The sequence below is a fragment of the Lepidochelys kempii genome, chromosome 22, assembly GCF_965140285.1.
Source record: "Lepidochelys kempii isolate rLepKem1 chromosome 22, rLepKem1.hap1, whole genome shotgun sequence".
In the NCBI taxonomy this organism is placed as follows: Eukaryota; Metazoa; Chordata; order Testudines; family Cheloniidae; genus Lepidochelys; species Lepidochelys kempii.
In genome coordinates, this window is record NC_136401.1 from 14,487,279 (window position 1) to 14,504,990 (window position 17,712).

Genomic DNA, 17,712 nt, shown 5'->3' on the forward strand with positions numbered 1-17,712 from the left:
CTCAGAAGGTAGAGCTGCATTATTGCCAGCAGTACGTCTCACCCACATGACTGGCCTTCAATGCTAATCCCAGCTGATGGTAGGGAGGGGCTGTCCTGGGAGGCAGCCATGTGGTTAACATTGTGCACAGTGTATTTTTTTCTCCTCTTCTCTCCTTTTCTTTTCAGACATGCAAAATTGTTCCATACAGCCATAGATGTGTCTCCCTGCTGCACTGCCTCTATCTTTTCTCTTCCAGAAACTCAAGGCCCTGAATTAGCAGGCAGAGAGATCTAAAATCTGCTATTAAATCTGGATGGAAACTGGAAAGGGGATGAATAACAGAAGGCAAGAAAGAGCAAAGTTGGCTATTTTTCTGGCACATGGATGCAATTACATTCAGTGCATTCCAGAGGCGTTCCTTTGAATTCTGTGCAGGTCTGCCTACCATTCCTGGGAGAAAGGAAGAAAAAGGGAGGAAAAGTCTCTCTCTCTCTCCTGGAGACGGAATGTCTGCACTTTCCATCCTCTTTTTAGGTGAGTGGGGCTTTTTTATGGAAATGAAACTTACATTTGCTTTCTCTGGGCAACAGAAAATGCCACAGGGACTAGCAAAGGAGAAGCTCTTGCAAAGAAAAAAACTTGTAGCAAAGTCTGAGTTTAGAGACTGACTGGCTTAATTTTGTTGTTGGAGGTTTTTTTTTTTTTTTTGTTCTTGTTTTAATTATTACCAGGTTTGGGAATGGGAGAATTTTTAAACCTGATTTTGCTTTTGTATGTTTCAATGAAACCCAGTCATTATAGTGGAGTTATTTTTGTTTTTAAAAGGTGCAGCAGTTCTAAGCCATGAACTATTTAGGGGTTTGACTCTTCTTGACAAAACAAAGGTGAAGAAAGTGTCTTTGTTCGAGGGATGGTGTCAAATTTGTTTAACTTTATTTTGTTTCATCCAGGAATTTTAATTTCAGGTTAAAAAAATAAAAAGAGCTTATTGTTTCCAGTAGATGCTGCAGACAGCTCAGATTAGAAACAGATGCGTTAAAGTGCAAGTGGAAGGGAGGTGGGGGAGAGAGATGGGGAAAGGGAGGAGGAGAGGAAGGTAGAGAAAGGCGACGAAGAGAAGGGGGAAGTGAGACAAAGCAATATGGGATGGAGAGAGGGAGAAGAGAAGGGGGGAGACTGAAGGATGGAAAGGAATGAGGGGTAAAAGAGAAACTGGGGGGAGAGAGGAGTGGAAGTATGAGAAGGAGTGAAAAGAAAGAGGGAGGCAGAGGACAGGAAGGGAAGATGAGTGAAAGAATGAATGGAGGAGAAAGGGGTAAGAAAGGCAGAGAGACTGGAAGGAGGGATGTTTTATTAAAAGACGACCTCTGGAGTAAGGGATTTGCAGCCCTGTGGTATTTGAGGGACCTCGCCTGAGCGACAGGCTCTGAAGCAGACCCTGTCTCCAGAGGCTCCACAGTGCAATGAGTGAGCCTCTGCCTCCATTCCACTCACTAGATTGCACTGACAAGCAGACAGTTCAGCGAGAAATCTTGTGTCAGGGCCGCACATGGGCTGTGATGGCTGGATCCCCGCCAGCAGACTGAGGTTGGGTGTGAGGGCAAGGTCTCCTCCTCTCTGGGGAGCACGGGGGTACCACAGACTCTGAGGGGCAGGTCAGAGAGCCACCACAATGGCTTGAGATGGGAAGATGAAGATGCTGGAATGGAAGGTCTTGTCTGCTGAGGCTCATAGGTCTGAAAAACAGAGACTAGTCAGCATTCTAGATAGGGCTCCAAGAGACGTGCGACCATCAGTAGAGCTGGCTGAGTAATAATCCCAATTCATGTGTTCCATTCATTTTCCCCTGCTCCATCAGTTGTTACATACATTAATTGCGAACAAAGGTTTTCGTCACTCGAGTGTAAGGTTTCCTCGGCGGGGACGTGGGTTGGAGTGCCAGAGACTGCTGGAGGCAGCTCAGAGACGCTGCGAAGTCTGCAGCAGAAGTGCGAGTAGGAGCTTGTCCCTTCTGCACATTAGCCTCAGCCCTTCTGTCTCCACATGCTGAGGGTGTTCGAGAGACTCTGATAGTCTTTACCCCAGTGCCTTTGGAAGGCCATGTGCTAACAGCCAGGCTCCTCTGAAAAGGGTCAGTACTGGGTCTGCCATAGAACCACTACCATATTTGCACTACCTAGCCTAGTTTTATCAGTGGTTAAAGTTAATTCAAGTAGCAGAGGAAGACAGTGCACTAGCTGAGGAGGAGGGGGAATTGTGCAGAGCACTGCTTGCCCCAGCCAGTGGGCGGAAGGGGGGCAGTAATTTCCCCCCACTTTAATCACTGAGTCTTATTAAGGTGGCTACACATGTTGGACGGACAGGAAGACAGAATTCAGCCTTAGCTACATTTATACTTCGCATTGCTGTCGCAACCCTTATCCAAGAGTCCCAAATAACTAATGCTTATTTGCATTCTAATAGTTTCTAGAGGCCCCATTGTGCTAGGTGCTGTATCCGTGCAGGGCTCTAACTATAGATACATACAACATTTGCATCTGCATCCAATCCGCAAACATGGTCAGTGTGTGGATATCCACAGATTTGAAGGGCTCTACCTATAGTGAAAGATGGTCCCTGCCCTAAAGAGCTTATAGTTTAAATAATCATGAATGAATGAAGTCTTACCATCCCTTTGTGAATCTTGGAAGTATTGTTACCCCCATTCTGGAAGAGGGGTAAGTTAAGAGACTTCCTCATGATCATAGCAGAGGTGGGAATAGAACCCAGTTCTCCTAGTCCTCTCATCTCAGCCACAAAATTGCCCTGCACCTCTTTTGTCCTTTGTCTCTTCTGCCCCCACTGTACCTGCTCTGTAGATAAATAGAGAAATTCAGTCTTCAGGAACTGTAAGTCCAGCCCCTTATTCACTAATAATATGCTTCAGAGAAAAATAAGAAGGGACCCTGGCTCCTCTTCTTGTGATCCAGACATCGGGGTGAGATACAGGGAGGCTGGAGAACCTCATTCGCTAGCCGAAAGCAATCCACTTGTAACTATGTTTTTGAAGCTCCAACAGCCCACTTCTCTTCTCACTGTTAAAGCAAAGGGAATAGCTGGGGATAGCATTTGAAAGACACAAGCAAGGGCTGGGAGGAGTATAGTTGAGGGGAAGAGAAGCACAGCTTGGTTTTCCGTTATTATTAAAAGTGTCTATAGCACTGCCAAGATGTGCTGTGCTTTACGGACAGGATGAGGGATGGTCCCTGCCCCAAAACAGGCTAATGGAGATAAACCAGCAGTTCGGGTAAAGATGGGAGGGGAGTCAATGGTGAGAAACAGGAGCAAATGACTCTTGGAAGAAGGGAGATTTAAAGAAGGGAGGTTGTGCTCTTAAAAGAGAAGAGTAAGAGACTTTTCCAAGTATGGGGCAGAGCATGAGCGAAAGGCATGAATCAGAGAGTGGGTGGAGGGAAGAGCAAAAAGAGAAGTGGGACAAAAATGTGACGTGTTTCTAGCTCTGGAGGCATCGGATTCCAATCTTAATCACACGAGAGCTGGTTGAAAGTTTGCTTTCAAATTGTGTTGTCAACAAAAATGGCCTTTGGATCAAAATGTAAATGTCTGTGGGAAATGTCCATTTTTGATGACTTTTCTCAAAAACCTGAACACTGTAATTTTTTTTCACCTCTTTGGCAACTAAAAGCTGAAAACAATCATCCAGTTAAGCAAATATTTTCAATAAAACCAAAACATTTTGCTTAAATGACTGAATTTTTTGGTGCCAAAAGTGAAAAAATTCAGTTTTGAGATTTTTGGGTTTTTTCAGTGAAAAGCCCCCTACCCCCTCACCCAATTGTAGAAAATTTGAGGAAGACGAAAATGGTTTTTTTGTTAATTTTTCACATGAAAAAAAATCATATCAGTTTCACATTGGTATAATTATGTTGACTGCAGAAGACTTACTTTGGATTTACAATAGTATGAATAAAAACAGAATGAGGACCTTCAATGTACCCAACTGAAGGGAACATGGTGGCAACATTTCACTAGAGGTGAATGGAAAAATTCAGCCAAAATGAAATTTCAGTGGAAAAAGAGGGTAAAGGGGAAGTCTTTCTGCAAAAATTGTCTTCCATTTTCCAACCAGTTCCAGAACTGTCATCCCATTGAAAAATATTCCCATTCAAAAGAAATTCCTTGTAAAAATGTGCATTAGTACATGCAATTTTTAGACATTTTGGGTCAAATTCAGGCCTGGTGTAAGTGGCTGCAACTACCTTAACTTACACTAGAGCTAAATTTGGCCCCTTTATCTTGGGAAAGGTTTCGTGAATCACAAAGCTAGAAAATATTCCCAGGTGCTCCATACTAGAGACATAACAGATGTTGGCAACCACACTGGCTGTGTCTAGCTTCAGAGATAGGTGGGTTCTAGACCCAAAAGAGTATAAGATTTGCCCGACCAGATCAGATCATTCATCCATCTAGTCTAGCATCCTGCCTCTTACAGTGGCTGAGACATGATGCTTCAGAGAGATGTGAAACCCACCCTAATGTCCTAAGTGCTGCTGCATTGTTGTATGGCAAGAATACTTACAAATCAGTAGATAAACTGCCTCATAGATCTGCACAGTGGAGATAACCTCCCTGTCGGAACTTTAGCAATTTATTACATGGAAAATTAATCTGGGGGAAGTATTCATAGCTTCTTTTAATGTGACTGACCAGCTGGAGGCAAAGAAGAGCCAGCGCCATGTGACTAGTCTGCTCTCTGCTTGGGTCACAGCCTGAGAGCAACTGCTGTATGTACTATCTTTTGGGGGGATGTTGGAGGTGAGAGAGACAGGATTAGGTTGTAATGAATTTTAAGGGGACTTTTTATTTGGCTGCTGGACATGGACAGACCCTGTGGGTCTCTCTGGCTCCCTGATAAACTGATACAGTTAGTGTTGCTTCAAGGTGCCACACAGGTTCTCCCCAAGACCTGGCGTGAATTAAGCAGACATGGAAGGGACTACAGGGTGACTACACTACATTATACATTCTCCATAAACACCTTCTAAAGCATGAAATGTGATTCATCTTTATCATAATCTTGACTCTGACTTCCAAATACTCACTATCACTTAGCATCTTCAAAGCTCTTTACAAGTGCTAATTAATCCCCACAACACTCTCAGTAAGTATTGTTATCCCCATTTTACAGATAGGGAAGCACCCGGTGGGTAAGTAACTCAACCAAGGTAATGCAGAGAATCCTTGACAAAGAAAAGTTAAAACTAAGGCGGGTCAAGAATTCCTCCCCAGCCTGCCTCCTATGAAAAATAAAGAGTTTTGTGAAAAAAAATCTTAATTTTTGTGTGTGTTTTTGTTGAAAACTCCTAAAATGTGCATGGGTGTTTGGTCTGTTTTCTGCAAACAATCCCCCAAATATCTCTATTTAAAATGAGTTTTTGATGAAAACTTGAAAAAAATGGACAAACCCCCCTAGAAATGTTTTTGGGAAGAAAAATATCTAGTTAACACTCTGGAACTCCTGGCAGGAGCACAGGGCTGGGACATATTAGATCGCACTTCAGTCTCTAGAGGCAACATGTGACACCACCTGACTATGTGTAATAAAGAGGTGTTTTTCTGGCGTCTGGTCTGATTTCATAGCACTGTGTTGAGCTCTGTCCACTGACTCTCTGATATCAAGGAAGTATTTCAGTGTTGTCCCAAGGGTCCACAGTTAGTGAATCAAACTCCAAGACTCCTGTAGTCTCGCTGTATGGAAAAAGGTTATGGTGAAAATCCCTCTAGGGCCAGGTGGCATGATCACAGCTGTCCCAGAATGGAGTGGGCAGGTCTGACAGAGGATGTGCAGTTTCTTATATACTCACCAGAGTTCCAGGATGCATCTTCTGGCATAAAATGGAGGCTTCTCTGATGCATTTAGGAACTGCATGCCTGATCACACTAAAGCAGATCAGGGGTCTGTCATAAAGGCTATACATCCTGCTCCTAGTGGGGGAAGTTGTTATTGGTGTTAATGGGCACAGGGAAGAGTTGTACATGAATTAACAGAGAGGGAAGGGTAACTCCCAAACTCTGAGCTGACTCTGTCATCTCCTTTTCTCATACTGTGCCAAATGCTCAGATGGTGTAAATTAGCATAGCCCCTATGATTTAAGCGAAACTATGCTAGCATACACCAGCTCTGGATCTGGCTTATTACCTCCAAACTAATCAGAATGGGGAATAGTCTTGGTCTGTGCTTTAGATCTATTTAATCTCTTCATCTCAGACACTGCTAATGCTCCCATCATTGCAATATATGTGCGCTACATGGCAGGGTCATCAGTTCTTCTTAAAAAATAAACTCTTCAGTTTATCTTATTTGCTGACATATCTTTCTTTCTTTAGAATCAAAGTCTGTGATATTTGCATGTTTGATAAATTAGGATTTGTTCAATATCCAACAGCACAGGCCTGAAGCTACACCACACCAGGCTGTGAGTGAGAAGATCTCATAAACTAGGCTAGGTCAGGATTTGGATGGGAGATCTGCGAAGGAAAGCCTAGCGCTAGAGAAAGATCTGTGAAGGAAAGCCCAGCGCTAGAGAAAGTGGTGTCAGAGACAGTACTGAACCAGCAGGGTGGTCTGGCATGCTGTGTTCCTGAGGACACCATCTTTCAGAGAGAACATAAAACTAGAGTTGTCATTATCTATTGTTAAAGATTCCATAAAACTTCTCACAAGGCTATAGTGTTGTTACTATCAAATTCCAGCTGAGTACTTGCAGTCTTCCTACCAACAATTTTCTCCAGAAGTTTCAACAGGATAAAATATTCTCTCTGTCTCCCAGATTGTTATGCTGATGTGTTTCACCCCAGCCTACTCCTGCACTATGTGATGGGGAAGTTATGCATCTTCTATCCGTATACGTATTGTAAAATGCTTTGGGATCCTTCTGGATGAAAGGTGCTATAGAAATGTAAAATCATGTGATCTTAAATAGACCTGACTGCTGGACGCTCATTAAAAAGGTTTTTTTTGTTTGCTTTGCTATTAATCTGCCAGTTCATTAGTTAACTGACGAAAATCTTTGGATAACATCATGGTGCTATGAATATTCCATTTATTGAGTTCCTTTGAAAAGTTATAATTGGTAAGCATTAGCACTGTTGACACACTTTCCTCGTGCATCCCCATCTGTCTGTCTTTATCTACCTGTTGTCTCTTCAGAAAAAGAAAAGGAGGACTTGTGGCACCTTACAGACTAACAAATTTATTTGAGCATAAGCTTTCGTGAGCTACACAAATTGAGTTTATGCTCACATAAATTTGCTAGTCTCTAAGGTGCCACAAGTACTCCTTTTCTTTTTACGGATACAGACTAACACGGCTGCTACTCTGAAACCTGTTGTCTCTTGTTTTCTACTTAGATGGTAAGCTCTTTGAGGCAGGGGCTATCTTTTTATTCTGTTTGTTCAATGCCTAGTGCAATAGGATGCTGGCCCATGACAGGGGCTGCTAAGCACTAGCACAATAAGAAGAAGAATGAATCTGAAGTAGCCACAGATATACATTTATGTCATGGGAAAGAACCTAAAGGAAACAAGAAAACATATACCAACTGTTCCATCCACCAATGATGTGCGTTTACATCTAGGGTGAGGCATGGAAGCTATTTAACAGTACACAGTGGTGCGTGTGAAGATCAGGAAAGTAAGTGAAGAAAAGCAACCTATCCATTTGAAACTGCGGGAGCAATTCAAAGTGGCTGATGTAATTAAGAGAGTTGAAATCTGGTTAGACATCAGTGTTAACACTCCTTGTGAAAGGCACCACAGGACCTTTTATAACTGGTCTGAAATAGAGTAGAACTGGTCCAAAAGTCTCCGTTTATATATATTTTTACAGAAAATGGCCTTTGTATTCTAAGTGAAATTTTTTGTTTCATATGAAATTTTTCAAATTTTCAACAAAAAGAAATATTTTAAAAAATTGTCTTTCACCCCCTTTTTTTTCCCCCTCCCCATGTTGCCACTGGAAAAGGAGCACAAACTGGAATGCCAAAGGATTTTTACTAGAGGTAAAAAATCACAGGAAAAGAAAAGAAAACTTTTCTAAATTGTCCATGGAAAAACAACTGGGATTTTTCCATCACCCCACACAGGCCCTTGCTTTCATGTCTCCTTTGTGTAATCTGTCATCTGTTTATGGGGTGTTGGCACTGTTTAGAAAGAAGCCTTGTGAAATTGCAGCACAACTTCCCAGAAATGTTCATCCTTGCACAACTGGCTCCTAAGGAAGGAGAGCTCTTTCTGTTTATCCTCATGATTGCAACAAATACCTCTGCATCCCTCCTGGCAAATACAGGGGTTTTACAAGGAGGACAGATAGGCTGGGAATTTGGGGATGTTTGAATCTTCAGGAATTGCCTGGGGAAAGAATGTAAACAAGCACCCTGATAAAGCTTTCAGTGTGTGTGGGAGGGACAGGATGTTAAAGTTAACTGGAATTATGCATGAGTAAGGACTGCAGGATTGGCCCCAATGTATTTCTTGCAAGAGTGTGTGTGTGTGTGTGTGTGTGTGTTTGTGTGTGCACGCTCATGCTCAGGTTCTGCCTCTGTGCTTGATCCCTGGAGGAAAGGCATCTGTTACAGCACTGGCAGAGGCCTTGTAGTTCAAGCTGCAGCCGTTAATGCTCTCAGTTCTGGAGGTCTGTGATTCAATCCACAGTGTGTCAGCCAAGATGGTGGCCATTGCTATATCCTCTGCATGCAAGCAGGAATGACTGATGGACGCGTGTGTGAACTTCTGCACATGTGACTGCGTGTGTATTATGTGTGCGGCTCCCCGTGTGTTTTGAGTGTGCTGGCACGTGTGTTACAAAGCAGAGGCATTCCGGCTGCAGTGTAAACTTGGCGCCCGTCCTATCTCAAAGATGAATGGGTCTTTTTCAGACGGGTTCTTCGTCCGTTTTTAGAAAATTGTTAGTTTCCAAAAGTGTCTCAGCAAAGAGGCTTGGGTGAAGTCAGGTCACTAGGGGTATGTCTGCACGGCAATTAGACACCAGTGGCTGGCCTGTGCCAGCTGACTTGGGCCGCAAAACTGTGGTTTAGTAGTTCAGGCTCAGTCGGGCTTATGGGGCTAGGGCTCTGGGACCCTCCCCGCACACGGTTATGAATACATACTTGGAAGACTCAAAGGGAGGGGGATCAGGAAAGGTAACATCATGAAGCATGAATAATGGCAAAGGTATAGATTAAAAGTGTCCCCTAAGGGCTTCTTGCCAGCAATGGGAATGGGAATTAGCAGAAAAAAGGAGAACACAGTGTATTATTTCTCTCATTTACCCTGGCTATCATCTCCTCCCTTTTATACCTACCCTCCCTAACAGTACTGGCTGGAATGGTAGCTGTGACCGAGCGGCGCTCTAGTGGTAAGAGCACAAGACTCCAAGACAGGAGTTTTAATGCTGGTTTGGATGCTGACTCTTCCTGGGAAAGCCACTTATTATTTGTATTATTGTAACACCTGAGAGCCTCAGTCATGGACCAGGATCCCATTGTGCTAGGTTCTGTACAAACACTGGACAAAAAATGCTTCCTGCTTACAAACAGGAACAGCTTACAATTTAAGTATAAAACAAAAAATAACGGACGGATTGAGACAGACAGGTGGGGGGAAGACAAGTAAACAATGAGACAGTATTGGTCAGCATGACAGGAAGTGGTCTCAAAATGCTAGCAGCCAAACCCTTCTCAAGGTTTTTGTAAGCACTTAGCCTCACTGAGCTTCAGTTTTCCAATATGTAAAATGAGGTTGGGGGGTTCTCCCTTACAGATGGATTAATGTTTAGAAAGTATATTGCAGATGGTAAATATGATGACTGGATAGGGTATCAAACAAGTTCTCTTCTGAAAGCCTCATCTGCACCTTCCAGGAAAGGGCTGGGTTGTTTCTGGAAGGCAAATGTTCTTCTAGCTCATCACCTGTCTTAAAGGGCAAGGGCAAGGGCTTCGTTTGTGTATGCCAGAATCCTTCTCCTGCCAAGATCATTGCACATTAATGGGTGCATTTCCAGCCTGGCTTCCTTTTTCTCATATGTAGATTATCCCCCTTTTTTTGTGCCTACAAAATGAATTTTGGGCACAAATCAGAGTGTGTGTGGTTGCAGCCGATTTGTCCCCGCAATTGACTAGGGAGAGAGGCAGGAACTCAGATCTGAGCCTGTAGTTTGTCTGTGGAAAAAGGTCACTGCAAATTTTATGGGCAGGCAAGCTGCATCTGCAGAAGGAGGCTGCCCTCTTGAAACTGAAAGGTGGGCCCAGTTAAAAGAGAATAATGAGGAGGAGAGGATGGGTTTTATTCTAACTGCAGTGCCAAACTACTGCTACTTTCCACTCCTATAGATCTTTCATAATAAGGAACTAAGAGGACTTTTACAAGCTAATTAGTGTTGCCTCACAGTTCTCTGTGGGGTGAAGAAGTGTTATTAGCCCTATTTTAGAGAGGACTAAGGTGTGGCACAAACCATTGCCCAAGACCACACAGTGACTGAGTGGAACAGCTGAGAATGTAGAACCCAAAAGTCCTGACTCCCAATCTTCTGCTTCAACCACTGCTGTGTCCTGTTCTAATACTTCCTGAAACATACCCAGCTGCACATAGCTGAATTGGTAAAGGCCAACGAATAAATGCATGGGAATCATTACAATAGGCAGAAAAGCTTTTCATACTGATGTGAATTAACTCTTACTGGAGGGATGACTTCAAAGGGGAACAGGAGAAGTCTGATTTGGCCCTTGCTTCCTGCTAAAATTACTCAACAATTAGTATAAAAAATGATGGTGGGGTTTATAACATGGACACACTGCCAATAGATACTGTTCTGACTGCATGAATGACACAGTATAGTTTTATTAAGAGAATGCCCCCAAGAAAATTAATTTGCGGCTCCATATCTTTGTTCCCTTTATTGTTTTGTTCCACATTTGGGCAGGGACTGTCTAAACATTGCACGTAGAGTACTTATAATGCTCCCTTTACTGTCATCTCTGAGCACCTCACAGTCTGCCTGTATTTACCCTCACAACCCCCCTGGGAGGTAGGGGAGTGCTATTATTCTCATTTTATAGATGGGGAACTGAGGCACAGAGAGATTGTGGCTACACTATGAGCCAGGGCTGTGATTCCCATATCTGGACATACTCTTGCTGAACTGGTGTGCTAAAAATAGGAGTATAACCGCAGTATTGTACTTGCTACCTCAACTACAAACACACCTGAACCCTGAGGGCATATACTGGGAGCTGCTAGCCTGTGCCATTACAGCGACAATACTATCTTAGCATGTTAGCTTGATGACAGCTAGCACAAGTATGTCCACCGGAGCTGGGAATTACACATATGGGTTTGTTTCTGTAGCAGCTGGGAGGGTGTTCCCCTGCATAGATTGATAGACACGCTAGTGGACTATTGGAAGTCTGTGGTCAAACGGGGACTTGAAGCTGATGCTTTACCCACTGTAACACCTTTCTTCTTTGGGTCAATCTGTAATAAGGGAGGAAGACTGATGCCCTTATTTAAAAAAAAAAAAATGCACACCAGGAGATACGGGTTCAGTTCCCAGCTCTCCTACAGACGTTGGCCAACTCACAGAGTGTCTCAGTTCCTCATCTGCTTGTGCACTGTACTCTTTTCTTGACTATTAAGGCTGAACCTTCTTTGGGGCCAGGACTCTCTTTTTTACAATGTGTCTGTACAACATGCTGTTCAATGGGGCCCCAATCTTGGTTGGGTCCTTCAGGCGCTACATAATATAAATCATCATCATGATAAGAACCACTCGGTTCCCTTCCCCATTTGCTCTTTAGTAAAAGCATCAGCAGGAGGTGGTTTTCCTGTATTCAGAATATTTATGAGATATGTGTTGGCTGGATCTCACAGCTCAGCCTGTCGAGGAGATACACAGAGAGAGAGAGAGAGAGAGAGAGAGTCTCTCTCTCTCTATATATATATATGTGTGTGTGTGTGTGTGTATAAAATTTTATCAAGGCTCATAGATATATCTATGAGCCTTCATAAAATTTCAGCAGCTACGGAAATGTTTAGTATAGAAATGAACTCTATCTGTTAGCACAGGAATGCACAGCACTAGGAAACCACGGAAGGCAGGAGGGATCTTCCATATACCAGACAGAGCTTGGCATATCAAACTAAAACACAGAGTCAGGCTTCTTTTTTTCCATTTCAGAAAAAAAAATCACAGGGTTTTCAACCTTGAAGGCAAATCACTTTGTGACTTCATTGTTTAAATTTAGGTTTTGTTTTGAGGGCGGGGGAATCATTAGACTTCAAGCAAAAGCCTCATAGCCCAGGGACTGTCACTTCTGATTACTTCCAGTGACACTTCCAATTATTTCCAATCACAATTCCAGGGACAAGAGGGAAACAGAGCCAGATTCTCCAACATCAGGCTTTCTGAACAAAGGACCATTTATCAGACCACTGCAGAAAGGGAAGTACCAGGCCAGATTCTGAGTTCAGTTACATCAGAGTAAATCCATTGCAATTGGAGTCAAAGCCATTGCATCTTTGAATAACAGAAGAACACTAGGAATCAAGGGTTCTGTTCCTGACTCTAGCACTGATATGTTTGGTAACACGAGGCAAGTCATTTTCCCTGTCTGTGCCTGTTTCCCCAGATGTAAAAGTGGGATAGAATGCACTTCAGAGAGGCTGCACAAAGCTTAATGGATGTTGAAGTGCTTTAAAGACCTTATATGAAAGGGGCTGCAGAAATGCAAAACTATTATTGTTTAGAAAGAGAATGCTGGGAACAGGAGACCAATGTCTCTGCTGGGGAAACGCCATTGACCTTAATGGAGATATGCCAACAGAGAATTTGGCCCAATTGTAATTTAGGAGATACTTGCCATTGTATCATTTAATAAGCCTCCCCAATAACGGACAGCTAGAGAAAGAAAGAAGAATGACTGATGCATGTGTTAGTGATTATAATTCCTCAGGGCTTGCGCCTTGCAGCCTTGAAACAGAAGGCAGCTGCTGCTCTCCCCAGTGGCAGTGTCAGGCAACGATGCACCCCAAATGTGTCCCAGTTCAACTCATTAAATTGTGGATAGCACAAGTAACAGGTTCAGTGGCCAAGAACCATGCGGTCAGAGTGGAAGGAGCCACCACTAATCGGGGCCTGCCCAGGGGAAAATGAGAAGGATGTTTTACTTCAGCCTGGTAATGCAACCGTCTCATCATTTTCTGACCTGTAATGTCAGATGATGACAATGCAGCATTGGGCCAATCATGCCTTTAGGCATTTCTGGATTTAAAGGGCCAGATTCTCCATTTCCCTCCTGTGATTCCACCGCTATTCCTGATATACACCAGTTCAAGTGAGAGCAGAATCAAGGTCCAAATTATAAACCCTGTCTTCAGCTTCGGTGCATTAGATCTTTGCATAACATAAAGCTGTTTTCACTTTCCTGACTTGACAGACACGTTAATTAATTGTGACTTTAGAGTACCACAGGCCAATTCCCAGCAGAACTGCGTCTCCGAGGTTGGGGATCAACAGTGAAGCAGGCTGTATTCCTACTGCCTAGGAGTTTGGACCAGCTCTGTGGCAAGATGAGACCAGCCACTAGAGCTGGTAAAAAGTTCCTTTTTGTTTTAGAATGTTAGTAATAGCACCAGTGCCTTGGCCAAATTCCACTTCTGCTTATTACTTGCTACTAACCTAAATTCCTGCCACAGATGAATGTGGCATGCCTCACTTTGGTTTTGGTCCTAGACTGCTGTGCGCTGTGAAGCAGCCATTGTTTTCCACCCCAGAGGAAGGTGAAGTGATTTCAGTATCTATGTCTATCTGATCAAATCTATTCTTCTGTAAAGCACCCTGGAATGGAAGGTGCTATATATAAATGTAAGATGATATTATTTGGCACATTAAGCACAAGCAGTGGAGTGCAGATATTTTTGTCATCAAAGTTCAGAAATTCACTTTCAGATCAGTGGCTTTGGCATTATTATTGGTCCAAGGCCTTCAAAATCTAGCCAGACATCAGCACTGAAGTCTTTGCTTTTTTTTTTCTTCTTGGATTTCTCAGCTTCTGTGCCTTCTGGAACAAGCCTAGCTTTCATTACAGGTGCACATCACTGGTGGTGTTTTGAGGTGCTGCTCTCCTGAGAGCCCAGCATTAATAGCCTATGACTTTCAGCATTTCATATGAAGAATTAACAGCTTTACTGAACACATACATTCTGGCTGGACATCTATACGGAACTGACTAGTCCTGTTCCAGTATGGACTGAGCCTTGGTGCAAAACCCATCCCTACTTTGGTTGTTCGAAACTCTTGTTTGGAAACACAATGTGGATTTTTCCAAGACAATGTGGTGAGCAATTTCACATAATTCTGCATTCGGTGCAGCCCGCTATTTTCCATATTTCTTTCCCAAAGTGGAATTTTAGGGAAGTGGGTGGATTTTCTGATGGTTAAAGCAGTAGGCTGGGAGTTGGGATGTCTGGATTCTGTTTCTTGTTCTGCTACTTACTGTGTGACAAGTAATTTAGGCCTCAATTTTTAAAAGTGCCCACTAATTTTGAGTGCCTCTATTTTCAGGTGGCTATCATGAGTCGTCTAGGGCCAGCACCTCTGAAAATGAAGCTCAAGAGGCTGATCCAAAGCCCACTGAACTCAATGGAGAGACTTCCACTGACTTCAGTGGGCTTTAGATCAGGCCCTAGCTGTCTCAGCTAGTGGACACTATTACAAATGTGGGCTTCAGCTTCTGTATGCCTCAACTTCCCACCGGTGAAATGAGAATAATATGCATTTATCTGGTGCAGCTTAAATCATGGTTTTAAAAATGTTTTGAGATCACCATAGAAAAGGTGCTGCAAAAATGCAGGGTATTATTGTGTCAAAGTAAATGAACGGAAAGCCATAGAAGAAGTGATAATAGTGCAGCTGTTAGTTATTTCAGATTCACAATGACCTCGTGCGAGAAAGGTTGAGGACTCTGAGGTCACTTGCTTTGGAACTAATGATCCTGTAATGCACAGTAGTACTTCCTCTAATTACTTATTTTTTTCCTATTTAGTAATGCCCTGGGCATGTTGCTTCCATTGCGGGATTGCTGTGAATGCGCACCCATTAGTAAGCAAAGCCATCTAAAGGGAGTGGAGGCTTCTCTTTTTTTCTGTAGTGACTTCAAGTTCTTCCCAGAATCACTGTTGGATTTCCCCCCTCCCCATTTTTTGAGTGATAAGGCGGGAGGGAGAGGGGGGAAAGAGCAGCAAGCAAAATCTAAACAGAAGAAACTGGTGGATTGTGGCACCAGATGGAAATACATGGAAATATTATTTAGACTGCAAGCTCTTTCAGATAGGGGCTGTCTTTTTGTTCTATGTTTGTACAATGCCTAGAACAATGGGATCCTGCTCCATGACTGGGCTTCTAGGGAGTGGTGAGCTGGAGCCGGTTCGCACCGGTTCATGCAAACCGGTTGTTAAATTTTGCAGCTGGTTTAGAACCGGTTGTTAAATGGGTTCGGCAAACTCCAGCCCTTGGGCCGCCGTCCTGTCCGTCCCGCCTGAGCTCTACTCACCCGGCGGCCCTGCGGTCCTTCGGCGGCACTTCGGCGGCGGGTCCTTCAGTTGCTCCGGGTCTTCGGCGGCACTTTGGCGGCATGTCACTCACTGGTTCCGGGTCTTCGGCGGCACTTTGGTGGCAGGCCTTTTAGTGCCGCCGAAGACCCGGAGCGACTGAAGGACGTGCCGCCGAAGACCTGGAGCGACTGAAGGAACCGGTTCTTCAGCTTCTCGCATCTCATCGCTGCTTCTCGGTGCTACAGTAACACAAATAATAATAACAATACTGGAATAATAATCATTAATATCAAGTACAGGATATGGGGGCTGCATGCATTGTGCGCTTATAAGTTAGGAACAGGAGAAGGTCTTCAAGCCTAGCCTTGTGAGTACTCATCTCTCATCACCTTGACAGACAAAATGGGAACTAAGATGTACGGAGCCCACATATGATGGTTTTAACAGGACAAGGACATGTTCAGATACCCTGCTGATGGTCATTGTAACAGGGTGCCTTACACAGGGGCTGGAGACCCTGGCGTTAATCCAGACCTGATTATAGGATGAGCCATGAATTGAATCGGAGGATCCCAAAATAAAAAGAGCAGGAAGCTGCAGGGATGGGGGAAGCCTAGGAGACTGCAGGCATATTTGCAGAGGCTCCAGGGAGCAAGAAGGCTCCTGCAGGGTCAACATGGGGAAAGCTGAAGAAGAAGAGAGTGGGAGAAAGCTCTCCAGTCAGCAAGGCCTGGCAAAGATCCCTGCCCAAATAGGGGAGGGGCTGTAAAGGCCTGTTGCGATGAGGAATATGTGACATTTATTTTGGGTTAATTAAACCAGAGTCACTGAACTGGGCTTGGGGCCTCGATGGTCTCTATGCACAGGAGCACTCAGTAAATTGGAACCCAAGAGGGGACTGTTTGAACTTTTGTTGAATGGAGTGAGTTCTTAAAAGGGCCCTCAAGAGAGGAGGGAACAGAGGCAAAGTACTGCTGAGGCACTGTTGGACACAAGGGAGTGCTTGACTGACAGTCAGTGGCCATATTGCTACAGTCACTGTTGTAAATGACTGGACAGACAGACAGAAGGCTGTAAGGGCCTTATAGGAAAACCTGTAAAGCCTTAAGGCTATAGGGCAATGTTCTGATTTTTGAAGGTGCCAAGGACACTCAGCTCCCATTAACTTCAAAGAAAGAGGTTTGTTCTGGCTGGAACAAAAAAGATATCCCTAATGCTAAACTAATTTTTAAGTGTACTTTTTTGCCAAAGCTCCCAATTTCTGGCAAGTTCCAGACCCTACCAAGGGCTCTTTTACACCACTAGCTCTCAGCAGATAAAGCCACCTCAAGAAATCTAATTGTAACCCACTTTGAGTGTGTGTCTGTCTCTGAGGAGGCCCCCGGCACTTTGTGGGTAAAGTCATAGGAGTTCTGAAACTGGCTTGCAGCCAGAGTTCAGCGGGCCTCCACAGAGTAGCACGAAGACATTGAGGGGGCAGGGAGATGGATTTTCAGGCTGGCTGCGATCACTGGATCTGATGTCCTGTATATCCGAGGCCATAGAATTTCGCTGAGCTGCCCCATAACTGGTTTCAGATTAAAGCATATCTTCCAGAAAGAAAAGGAGTACTTGTGGCACCTTAGAGACTAACACCCAGTCTTGATCTGAAGATATCAAGACACAGAAAATCCACCATTTGGTAGTTTAGTCGGAGTGATTGATCACTCTCACTGTGTTTAAAAAAAACAAACAAACAAAAATGGTTCTTGTTCTCACTTTCTCTACTAGGCTGAAGAGCCCTTGAGAATTTTCTTCCTGTGAGGGTACTTATACACCCTAATCAAGTTACCTCTCAGTCTTCTTTTTGATGATAAACTAATCAGATTGAGCTGTTTAAGCTTTTCCCCTTCCTGCCTTTGTTTGCAGGGGTGGTTTTGCTAAAGCAGAGGGATTGCGGGAGCGTGGCACTCTGCTGAATTTCTGCTGCCAAACCTCATATAGTAAGGTGAACTTCACACTTGGCCAAGATTTTCAGAAGCAGCTAGTGATTCCAGGTACACAAGTTGATTTCCAGAAGGCTGGTGCTCAGTGCTTTTGGAAAATCAGGTCCTTTAACATGTCTTAAGTTGCAGCCCTGAAAAT

General features: G+C 43.8%; 1 protein-coding gene across 1 annotated transcript in view; it reads left to right on the forward strand.

Annotated features, from left to right (window-relative positions):
* The first annotated feature begins 377 nt into the window (after positions 1-377).
* CLMP (CXADR like cell adhesion molecule) overlaps positions 378-17,712 on the forward strand; it is a 72,398-nt gene continuing 55,063 nt past the window's right edge. Inside the window, exon 1 of the mRNA XM_073321034.2 lies at positions 378-516. Coding sequence (XP_073177135.1) covers positions 489-516 — 28 coding nt within the window. The 5' untranslated portion in view covers positions 378-488. The remainder of the gene's footprint in view (positions 517-17,712) is intronic.